This window comes from Mandrillus leucophaeus, unplaced genomic scaffold (assembly GCF_000951045.1).
Source record: "Mandrillus leucophaeus isolate KB7577 unplaced genomic scaffold, Mleu.le_1.0 Scaffold405, whole genome shotgun sequence".
Taxonomy (NCBI): domain Eukaryota; kingdom Metazoa; phylum Chordata; class Mammalia; order Primates; family Cercopithecidae; genus Mandrillus; species Mandrillus leucophaeus.
Genome location: NW_012104310.1, coordinates 601990 through 614491, shown reverse-complemented (window position 1 = coordinate 614491; position 12502 = coordinate 601990). Strand labels below are relative to the sequence as shown.

The following is a 12502-nucleotide window of genomic DNA, read 5'->3' as shown; positions in this document are numbered from 1 at the left end:
ACAAAGTAAGTATTTATATCTTAAGAACATCGTAAATTGTTAACATTTGTGCTTTTTGTTTTCGCCTGAATATCAGAAAGGTGAGAGGTAAATTTGCAACCCAAGTCAAAGAAACTATACAGTAACTGTCACATGTATTTTGTGTTCTAATACTCTACCTTACACTGACCTGTGATCACTAACTGTCTTGGCCTTTCCAGACTCCCAACTCCATCTTATAAGTTCAGCAATTTGCCTAAGCTGAGTTGCTAGGCAACTTATTGCTGCACTTAGGCCTTGTAACTTTCTCCAAGCACTAAACAGAAGCAAGCACAGGGTACATCTGATTTGTTTCCCATCACTAAAGTATCACTGTTCTTTGTTGTCTGATGTTAAATATCTTTAAAATCATTGCTTTATATATTTTGTCTGTTTTCCTTAGTTTCCAGTATGAGGACTAATTAGACCTCTGTTATGTTATCTTTGCTAAAAGAAAAAGTCACTAGGATAGGTTTGAAATTAAAAGAAGGCAGTATTAATATTTATCCCATTACAGTAGAGCATACATATTATGTTTACCTTTCCCAAAAGTCAAGTGAACAAGAATTTAAAAACAAAGGGGAAGTGATCAATATGGTCGAATGTGTTCATTAGTCTTGGAAAGTAACAGAAAATTGGTGACCAGAAAGACTAATACATAGAATGGTGGAGCTAGAAACTAGATTATAGTGAATTAATGATGAATTGGGAGTGAGAAGTAGAAAAAACAAGTAAAGATGATATTCCTTAAAAAGCTGAGTTGACCAGTGATGGACAGGTACTAGATGGCATTTGCAAGAAAACAGAATCAGAGAAAATTGTTGACTATTCAAATATTTGTTGATGCAAAAAAGACAGAAAATTAAAACTGACTATGAATAGAGCAGAGGCTAACAAAATGGCCCACAGACTGGCCACTAATTTTTATAAAGTTTTATTGGAACACAGTCACTCATATTTATTTACATTATTATCTATAGCTACTTCTATATCCACACAAATAAAGAATTGTGAGAGACCATATGGCCTAAAACCTGAAAATATATACTATCTAACTGTTACAGAAAAAGTTTGTCAATCTTGCACTGAAGAACTTAGCCATAAGTTACACGTTCTATAGAATTTTGACAAAAAGATAGGTGGAGTCTATATTGTTTGATTTTTATTTTTAAATATATAATATTATATCATATTCAATAAAGTCAATTTAATAAGAATCATATGACTCAGCCTTTAATAATTTTTAAATTTTTTTTCTAGGCAAAGAAGTTAAGCCTAAACCTCCACGTATGTTATATGCATGCTCAAAAAACAAATACATACATATGTAGACACATACATAAAACAGATCTTAAATGCATGCTGTTATTTATCTTGATTTCATGTTGAATATTTTGCTTATAGTCAAAGGCTTGTTTTGTGCAGACAATGTACTCATTCTCTTCCGTGTATTTCTGAGAAAATGCTATGCTGAAATTTTCCTTCATCCTTTATTCACTAGAAGTATCTTTCCTCACCTTGTCCTTAAAAATCTCAGCTCACATTTCCATTATTTTCTCAAAAAAAATTTTTTTTTTTTTTTTTTTGAGACAGACTCTCACTCTGTTGCCCAGGCAGTGGGCAGTGGTGCGATCTCCGCTTACTGCAACCTCTGCCTCCCAGGCTCAAGTAATTCTTGTGCCTCAGCCTCCCCAGTAGCTGGGATTACAGGCACCCACCAACAAACTTGGCTGGCCTCCCAAAGTACTAAGATTATAGGCATGAGTCACCATGCCTGGCCCTCGAAATTTTTCTTATTGGGATCAATAGTGAGGAATTTGTTGTTATGTACTAGTTTGCCACAATCATAAGAAAGCAGTTAATATGACATTAACTTTTCAAAGTTAATATGAGATTGAAACCAATGAATAACATAGAAAATAATTATATAAAAATAAATATACATGAATACAGGAAATGAATATCTTTCTATAATCATTTTTATTAATGTTCATCTATATTTTTAGAACTACAAGGAAAAAAAGAAGAGAAGCCAGGTATGTATATTTTATTTATAGACATATATGCTTTCTATGTTTATAATAAATAGCACAATATCTCTTTGCAAATGTCATGTCCTAGCACAAATATTATATCAAATTTTATCCTTGATCAACTTAAAAAAACTAATAAAATATATATTTCTCTATGCTACCCACTTCTAGAAAAATCTCTATTTGCGTAGGTGAAATCTCTGAGAAATTTACATGGTTCAGAAGAAGTAACTGACTAATTGAATTGACTCCCACAAAACCAAAATTTTCTCTGATTATTGTAGGACACAGACATTCAATCAGCAAAACATCTGTTCTCATCCTTCTCTCTTTTGAGGCTTTTCAGTCAGATGCACATTTCTGAAGGCTACAGTAGGCAGTAGAAACTTTTTCAAAAGAACACTCAACTGTCTGGCTCTGAACACAGTTAAAATTTTGTTTAATGTTTCATAATTGTATTATTGTTGTAGGGCTACTGTAGTAAAATTCCACAAACTGGGTGGCTTAAAACAACAGAAATTTATTCTCTCATAGTTCTGGAGGGTAGCAGTCCAAAATAAAGGTGTCACAAGGGACCTGCTTTCCATGAAATCTGTAGAGAAGAATTCTTCCTTGCATCTTCTGGTGTTTTCCAGCAACGCTTGATGTTCCTTGGCTTGTAGAAGCATCACTTTTAATCTCTGCCTCCATCATCACTTGGAAACCTTCTCCCTTTGTGTCTCTATCTCTGCAAACCCTTCCCCTCTAATAAGTACACCAGCCATATTGGATTCAGGATCCACCCTACTGCCCTATGACAACATCTTAACTAATTACATCTGCAATAACCCTATTTACAAACGAGGTCATATTTTAAGGTACTGGAGGTTAGGATGTAAGCATACCTTTTGGAAAGACACAATTAAATCCCTAACAGTCCATTCTCTGGCTGGCCCAAAATTTATGTCCTCCACAGGTGCAAAATACGTTCACACCATCCCAACATTTCTAAAAGTCGTAACCATTCTAGCATGGTTCTAAGTCCAAAATTTTTTCTAAATATCAATCAATAGTTCCAAATCTCACTATCTAAAGCATCTAAATCAGTATATATGAAACTTGGAGTATGATTCTTCTTTCAGCAAAATTCCTCTTCTCTATAAACCTGTGAAAACATGAAACAAATGATTTACTCCCAAAATAAAATGATGAGACAGGTATAGGATGGACATGCCTATTTTAAAGGGAAGAAATTACAATAAAATAAAAAGAGGTCCTGAGTCCTAAAGCAAATCCAAAACCTAGCATATTTCAAAGCCTGAGAATATTCTTTCTGCCTCAGTGCTCTGTACTCTGAGCCTGGTGGAACAGTGGCCCTGCCCTCTTAGCTCAGCAAGCCGAGAGCCGTGCCTTGTCTGCCACAGGAGGTCCCATCAATCCAGGCGTTTGAATTCATGGCTCTTCTCTTAGAGTCATTATCCCCTCATTTTATCATGCCTCTTTCCCTTTTTGTCCAGGCTGGCATTGTTTTTGCTTCTTTAAAATTCTCAAAAACCTGACTAGTATCACAATTAATTCATGGGGCATCTAAACTATTAGATAAGAGGGTCCTCCACAGATCTTTCCTGGATAACCACATCTCTATTTCTGTCTTCTGCCAAAGTGGCTCCATGAGTCATACATCTAATCTCTTTAGCAAAAGTTTGTCCAGCCATCTTTGGCCCTATCTCCATGGCACACTGTCTAGATAGGCTGAGAATTTTTCAAATCAGTAAGTGCCAGTTCTTACTTAACACTTTCTTCTTCAAACTATGTGTATCTTTCTTTTCACATTTTATTATAAACAACAAGGAGAAATCAGTCTGCACCTTCCATACTTTGCTTGAAAATGTTCTTAGCTAAATTTTTAAGTATTCACTTACGATCTCCACCTTCCACCTAACAGAAGAACACGATTTATCCAAGTTTTCTGCTACTTTATAACAAATATTACCTTTCCTTCAGTGGCCAATAATATATTCCTCATTTGCTTGAGACCTCATCTTTAAAATTCATTTATCTAGCGACATTCTACTTCTACTTATAATAATATACATCTATATGATTTGAATGTGTTTTCTCAAAATTTAAGTGTTATCTGTGTAATAAATAGAATAAACAGTATTGAGAGCTGGAGCCTTGAAGAGGTGATTAGGCCATGAGAGGTCCTCCTTTGTGAATGGGAACAAGGCCCCTGTAAAAGAGGTTTCATGCGGTGTTCAACTAGCCTGCTGTCTTCCCCTTTTGCCTTTGCCCCGTAAGGATACAGCATTCCTTCTCTCTGGAGGACACAGTAGCAAGGCACCATCTTCGAACCAGAGACCAAACCTGCTAATACCTTAATCCCAAACTTCACAGTCTCTAGAAGTATAAGAAATATATTTCTGTTCCATGTAAATTACCCAGTCTGTGATATTCTATTATAGCAGCACAAAATGGACCAAGTCAGAAATGCATCATTTAAAATAACAAGAGCTTTTTCTACAGCTCTCTTGAATTCTTTCTGAGCCCTCATCAGAATAACCTTTAATGTAAATATTTCTGCCAATAGTCTCTTAAAAACAACCTGGGCTTTCTATATTAAGTGTCTCAAAATTCTTCGAGCCTCTACCCATTACCCAATTTCAAAACCACTTTTACATGTATAGGTATTTGTTTCAGCAGCACCTATGTTCCTAAGCCAAAATTGACTAGTTTCCTCAGATGGCTACAATAAAATATCACAAATCGTGTTGCTTAAAACTATAGAAATTTTTCTCTTTTACAATTTTGGAGGTTAGAACTCAAAATCAAGGTGTTGACAAAGCAACACTTCCTTTTAAACCATAGAGGAGAATATTTCTTTGCTTCTCCTAGCTTCTGGTGTTTTCTAGCAATCCTCGGTATTTCTTGGTGTGAAGATATATGACTTCAATTTCTGCCTCTATAATCACATGGTCATCTTCTCTCTTTGTGTCTCTCTCTTTGTGTCTCTTCTCCTCTTCTTATAAGGACAATAGTCATATTGGATTAAGAACCTACCCTTCTCTAGCATGATCTCATCTTATCTTAACTAATTACGTAGGTAGCAACTCTATCCAAATAAGGTTACATGCTGAGGTACTGGGAGTCAGGACTCAACAGATTGTTTGGGAGAACACATTTGAGCCATAATACTATATGTCTAAATTGCTAAATCACCTAAGTACCCAATTAGAGCTATTTCAAAGAGTCTCTTCCAACTCTTGTTGTTAAAATAATTTGTCTTATGTTGACTTTGGAACCATTTCCTGCAACAATCATCTTAGAAAAAAGTAGAAAATTTAGATTTAAAAGAATTAGCTATACCAACAACTTGACAGACAAGTGCAAAGCATGTTTCTCTTTTGTGTTTAATAGTCCATCATTGGCAAACCAGTGTAAAACTGGAATAAATTTTAGTATATATATATATACTAAGAGACGGAGACGGAGTCTCGCTCTGTCACCTAAGCTGGAGTGCAGGGGCATGATCTCAGCTCACTTAAACCTCTGCCTCCTGGGTTCAAGCAATTCTCTTGCCTCAGCCTCCCAATTATGATAACCAAAAAAGTTATTTCTAAAAATTAATTTGTATTCTAGTTTATGTTTTCAGGTTTTAAATTTTCTGCCTTTTCTCTCCCTCAGAGCCCCAAATTAAAAAAGAAGCAAAACCAGGTAACATGAGCTTTATTTTATGTAGATTCAGAGTTGACATTACCTTTATTTTAGTAAGTACTAAAAGAGGCTTACATCTCACTAGGGAGACATGCACAGAGTCTCCAAGTTCCTCATTATTTTGTCCACTCCATTGCTCAACATGATTTTATAGCACTGGATTAGGTGAGAATGGAAATATTCCCTAGACAAAAGCATCTAGAAAATGGCCTTAAATAAATCTCAACCGAGACTCCAGGTTTCTTTAGACATTTCTAAGGTTTTTATGAAATTAATAATAATCATGTTTAAGTTATGGCTTTATTTCCATAATTCTGGTGGCTTTGTTTTGATAATTCTGAATTATTTCCAGTAATATACCAGAATCATAAAATCACAAAGTTATAGACTATTGTGGTTTGAAGGGAAAGAGAGCAAGAATTTATTAAGCATCTATTGTGAGCTAAGGACTAGCATAGGATTTTTACTTTCATCATTTTTACTTTCATTATGAGAAACAGACAGCATGGCAATTATTATCTATACTCAATATCTGAAGAAGCAGTTCAATAGATCAAGTTCAGAAAATAAGTTATTATTCCAGGACTTTCAAGTTAATCAATTTTGAAGCTAGGGGTCTGCCCCACGTCTGATTTGCACCAAACCCTGGGTGCTCCCATTAAGAGATTGTCCCTAAAATGTTATCATTTTATTAGAAGGTTGATCTGAAAAAAAGGGTGACCTTTCCAAGTCTGTATTGTTATTTAGCGTTTAAGTCGTACCTCTGGTACCAACTAGCTATTGACCTGAGGCAAGTTCAAAAAAACCCTCAGGCTCTATGGTAGCTATTTCTTCATTATAAAAGGTTACTTAGCAAGATTCTTCAGTATCAACAAATCAAGAATCAAAATCTAGATATATATTCAATAGTACCTCAGCCCCTGAATTCTCACCAGAACTTACCTGGCAGCTGATTATAAGCTTGGATATAGTTGCTCTTGTGATATATTTATAATATATCAAGGCTTATAGCAGCCTTGTTACATTACAAATATTATTATGATTTATTATTATTTTATTATTTTCCTGATTATATTTATTTGCTGTAGGTGGGTATGTTTTACCAGATAAAAGCATTTTGTATGTTTGCCAGTTTTACTTTAACCAGAAACCCAATGCTATTTAAAACTAGTTATGCCTAGTTCTATTTACAATAACCAATTATATTTGTTGTTGTTAAATACTCCATTTTGCAGGTAATTTAATCTAATATGTTATTTATTTATTCTTTTTAGCTGTATCTGAAAAAGTTCAAATACACAGTATGTATATTAATTTTATCTTTTATGCTTATATAGAGTTTTTTACAAAAAATTTTGAAATGTTTTCAAAATCATGTATTTTCAATCTGTACTTTTATATTCGTGCTTTATTACAGCCTAGGCCTTGAAAACTATAGTTTCAAAAATTTTGTAAATAAGAATTCTTGGCATATTGTTTTCATGAACTAAAACCTTCAAGTTTTACATAGAAACAAGGATGATATGAAGGTTTCAGAATATTTTTCTCTGTGGGCACATTTGCTAACATCTGCTAGTTATTTTCCCAGCTTCCAAATACCTAAAAAGATTTTCTTTTTATTATTTTCAGAACAAGACATAGTGAAACCAGAAAAGACTGTTTCTCATGGTAAACCAGGTATTTTGCAGGTGGTATTTGTAGTCTCAAATTATCTCTCAATGGTTTAATTTTAGCAGAAGTAAGAGTTTAGAGGCAAGTCTAAAGTTATTTGGGACAATTCATGTCTTAAGTCATCAGCTTCTAGACCATCTTCAATTTTAGTCATCTTCAGAATTTTTTTTTTTTTTTTTTTGGTACGAAGAACTTAACCAGTGAGATGTAACTGGGCAACTACTCTTCCCTTCCCATCAGAGAGTTAGTTTTGCACAAAAAACCATAGTCACCCAGCACTAAGATGAATGGGCTCTATACTTGCTGTTTTATTCTGATTTGGGCACAGCATTCTGACCAAACTTGTAATTCAGATTGGCTTATTCAAATACGATCATTTTAGACTCTCCGAGTCCCAAAAATGCTGAAGAAATCAACATTTCTCCCTGCTTCTTCTCCTGACTCTTTCTTTTCTTCACCCTTCCTTCCCTTTCTTCTTTTCTTTTTATTCCTGGTCTTGCATTTTGTAGAAAGTAGAAGTAAGCTAATTTGTTCTGCTTGTAAAAAAAAAAGATACATAATTTATCGAAACAAGGTTATGGATTAATTTTTATTTAAGAATAGAAACAAGTTTTTATTTCAGCTAATTAAATATGAATTTAATTTTGAGGCCACCCAAGCCCCAATTATTCTGTAGAATATTATTTTTCATTCCAGGCTGAATTATGTACCCAATGTTTTGAATATAGTTAGGCCAGAATCTTTGAAAAGTGAAAAAACATACTTTCTCTAAGCAAATCTTAGGAAATCCTTTGCTTACTTTTATAAATTGTACTTTAAAAAATCTGTACACAATGGGTTTTAGTCTGTTTGATTTGTTTTCCATATGCTATAAAAAAAACTATTAGACATCAACGACAGAATATATAGGAATAAGGAAAGCAGGGCTGGAGTGTGGAGAGGTGAGAAGAGCTGTCTGTATTGACAAAAGCAGAACGTTAGAAACAACTTTTAGAAGCTCATCATTAAATGAAACACTGTTATTTTCTTATGTCCCAAATATCAGTCAGTTTGAGGTGAAATAAAGAGAAGTGACAGACTTTAGTCTCTGAGCATACATCAAACGCATTGTCTTGTAAGAACGACTCTTTTACTTCAGTTACACCATCATGGTCTTTAAATTCTGTTATCCAGTGAAAATTTCTTCTTAGGATATTTGATCAGTCAATTCATACCCAGTGCGAAATGCTTGAGAAGTTTAATTTCATGTAGTATCAGGGCAATAATTTCTTTACTTTGACGCAAACATCTTTGACTATGAAAAATCACTGAGAACAGAGGACATCCAGCAAATGTATCAGCTTTGTTCTTCTTCAGCTTCACACTGTAAGAAATTTGGGTTCTCCACCTATTCCTGGGTTCCCAGGGAAGTATAGGCACAAGAAGATCAAAAATTGCTTCTTCCTATTCTAATTTAATAATAGAAAGGGAACATGTATTTTATAAAGCAGTACCTATGGGCAGATAAACACACTGAAATACAGTGAAGGCGAAAAATAGGGTTCATATTGGCACGTTAGGGAACAATTTAAGTTAGGAAAACTTCTATAGCAAGATAGCTGCAATGGACATTTCAGTTGGACAGATTTTCTTTGTGCTTTCATCCAATTTGAATAGAAGATATTATTTGCTTGTTTTATTGAGGCAGCAAGTTTTCCTCGGCATTGGTACTATTTCAAAAAGAGTACAAAAATCATGGTTGAAATATGTCACTGTTGTATTCAAATTCCCTACTTGTGTTAATGTTTTTTCCTGTCACAGAAGAAAAACTTCTCAAGCAGGTAAAAGCTGTCACAATAGAAAAAACAGGTAAATAAGGTATTTTATATCTTTTTTTACGTCTTATTATATGCTATGTGGTGCACGCATATGTGTGCATGCAGACACACACACACACACCCCTTCAATGAAGTGTGCAGGCTTTTAGTACCATAATTTCTAACATTCTGAATTCTTGTGAATGACTAAAAATGTGTTCGATGTAATTTTTATTAAAAAATAATAACTAGAGTAGCAAACTTTAAGTGTGATTGACCTAAGCTTATGTGTAATTCATGGGAAAATCTATATAATGCATTGATTATCATGTATACTTAGATGTTTAATCTTATTTTTAAACCACATTTCCTCAAATCTTAACAGAAGTCTGGAACTTTCTGCTATTTATAAATTAGCTGGAATAATTTACTTTCATGAAAGCTCCATAGAGAGGGATATGGTCATATAACTTTAAAGTCTGCCTTAAAGAATGATCAACAGAACATAAAATGTTAAACTGAAAACACTCCGTGTCTCATTAGTTCGTACGAAAAAGAAAAGACACATACTCTTGCATTTCAGAAGTTTTTCCTGTAAGGAAAAAGAAAACTTATGAGTCTTGAAATCAATTCACATTTGAGTGACTAAACTTCCTCTATTTGATTCCAAGACAGAAATCCTACCCACCTCAGCCATGAAGAGACCCTCATCTCTTACTAATAATCATTCCAAAAGAAAAACGCTGTGAAACATTTTTTTTCTCCTGAGATAATCAGATAATAAGGATTTAAATAGTTTCTTGGAGGAAAAAAAAATATAATAGAATTCAGGATAGATCTAATTATTTATAGAAATTATAGACTAGTTTATCAGCAGAAAGAAAGAAATCTCATGAGGCCATTTTCACATTACTTTATATGACCATTGTACTTTATTCCAACCACTGCCTAAGTTTATAATTTTAGTAAATGTTCCCTTAATTTGTACCCTGAGGTATTAATATGACCACCTGAGTATCTTATTCAATTGTATGGATGTTTGGGAATTATGAAGAAGTTAGCTCAATGTATTTGTGACTCAAATATATAGATTGTTTTAAATTGTATGTGTATACCATGTGTCTTACTAGTTTTTTGCAGTTGAATTAATGTATTTGCTGACAGTAAAATATTAGTGGTCAAAGAAAACGGGTTAAGCTTAAGCTAAGAAGGGGACCTAAAGCTAAGAATAAGTAAATACAAATACTGAACAGTTAGTTTATCCATGGTTTGTACTCATCAATATGCAATGTGCTTCCCTCCATTCTCCACAGCCAAGCCCAAGCCAGCAAGTAAGAGATGAATAGAATAACACCTGAGAAATATTGCTTGACCATTTCAGCTTTAGCAATTTGCTTAGTTTTTTTTTAAAGAAAAATGTTATTTTCAGTGTTGCCTGTGGCTAAATAACTGTTAATGATAAATTAATGTGATTGCTATGTAATTGTTATTCATGATGAATTAATGTTATTGCTATGGCATTGATTTAACTTTCTTGTGTTTCACTACTAATTAATGACTATAACTATACAAAAGAAAAAGTGTGTCACTATTGTTTATTAAAAGAGGGAATCCATATGGGCTATGAAATACCACTCACAGTAAGTTAAGGTAGATGGGAAATCTTTTAATCACACGTTAATGAATAACAAAAGAAAATGAAATGTTATACAGTTGTCAGTGTTGTGAACTATATACTGTTTTTAATTTGTTTGCTTTAAGCTACATTAATTAAACTGTAGGTAAACTTTGGCATTTAGAAATCCATTTAATTTATAAACATTTTGCCATTTGTCCATTATAATTATGGACATGTGGACTTTGAAGATCCTTCATTTCACTGTACAGGTGTGACACAGAGAGTATAGTGATGGAGAGTTTAAAGATGACTTTTGGACTCAGAAAGACGTAAATATTTACCCACTGTGGTAGTAAATATATTCAATATTGTGTCAAAATTGTGATGTTGATCATTGAATGGTGTACATTTGTGGAACACAAGCTTAGACAAATGCATGAATGGCTTTTGATCAAATATATTCTGGCTCTTGCATGCAAAATAGCTTCACAAGGCCCAAAGGTGAATGTGTGACACAGTTTAGGAATACATATACATGGTTTAGGATATATAGCACAAATGCATGGCTCTAATCAGAACATATTCACATCCTAGAACCTGTGAATTGTATTTTGAATATATATTTCATATTATTATTGTTCCCTTGATTTATTTTTAATGTTGTTATAACAGTTTAATACCTTGAATTTTGGCTTCTTCATTTTCTTTTATTTTGAATGCTTATTTACTATAACATTTATGCAAATTCAGTTCATGGAAGTTTATTCTTGAATGGTATCAGTTCCTAATTTACAAATATCTGTTGAGTCTGATGACACCTGGGGTCCCACATCTTCCCACCTACTTCACTATTGGTGCATGATTTGGGGGAAAAATAGTAATTTTAGAGAAACTCCAAATTCAGGAGTGAGGGAAAGAAAGGACAAGTAAATATCAAGAAGAGCTCAGAAAAACTGATCCTAGAGGTCATTAGAGGTAATACTTGGTCTGTTCCGGAGTCCTACTCAACTGACAGATATTCTCAATCGCATTCAAGATATTCCACCTATATGGTTGACTTTAAATTCTACTTTTGATGAAAGAGAATGATCTCTTTAAAATTTTCAATTCAAATATTTTTCAGAGAACTAAGAGGGATGTCGATTATTCATACGTTTTTATTTCTTTTTGTCATATCCTAGAATAGTTGAGATTCAACTATGAGAGTTTTAAGAAAACCTGGAAAGGGAGGGTGGTACAGGTCAATAAAAATACAAAATGTGTTACTCTCTGGAATGCAACGGATATAGTTTAAATTTTCAATAAGAAACTACTGTTCAGCAGTGCATTGCTTCTTACTGGCAAGAAGGTAGCTAGGATTCAGAGAGGAAAAAAGAGGAATTGGTAAAATGCCAAAGACAAATACCATCCACTAAAAATGTCCCCAAAGAATGACTCAGCTTTCAGCAAATGAAACAGTATTCTTATTCTCCTCTTTGCCATATTCTATCCTCTTATACAACACAGCCCCCAAAGAGATAAAACCCTAGTACTGTCTTTCAGCCAGGTGTAGAAAAATGTCTTTTCCTGGGTGTCCAGAGAATGAACCTAACCTCACCCTGTTTATAATGTGTTTTTATGGCAATATGCTTTCTTTGTTTCAAATTACATGAAAACGACTTTGGGGCATGCCT

The 12502-nt window shown here is 33.7% G+C and overlaps 1 protein-coding gene across 1 annotated transcript in view; it reads left to right on the top strand.

Moving 5' to 3' along the window:
• The window catches only part of TRDN (triadin), a 419992-nt gene that overhangs the window by 354204 nt on the left and 53286 nt on the right, over nucleotides 1–12502 (top strand). Inside the window, exons 25-31 of the mRNA XM_011992160.1 lie at nucleotides 1279–1305; nucleotides 2025–2054; nucleotides 5715–5744; nucleotides 7019–7045; nucleotides 7374–7421; nucleotides 9216–9263; nucleotides 10525–10542. Of these exons, the coding sequence (XP_011847550.1) occupies nucleotides 1279–1305; nucleotides 2025–2054; nucleotides 5715–5744; nucleotides 7019–7045; nucleotides 7374–7421; nucleotides 9216–9263; nucleotides 10525–10542 (228 nt within the window). The remainder of the gene's footprint in view (nucleotides 1–1278; nucleotides 1306–2024; nucleotides 2055–5714; nucleotides 5745–7018; nucleotides 7046–7373; nucleotides 7422–9215; nucleotides 9264–10524; nucleotides 10543–12502) is intronic.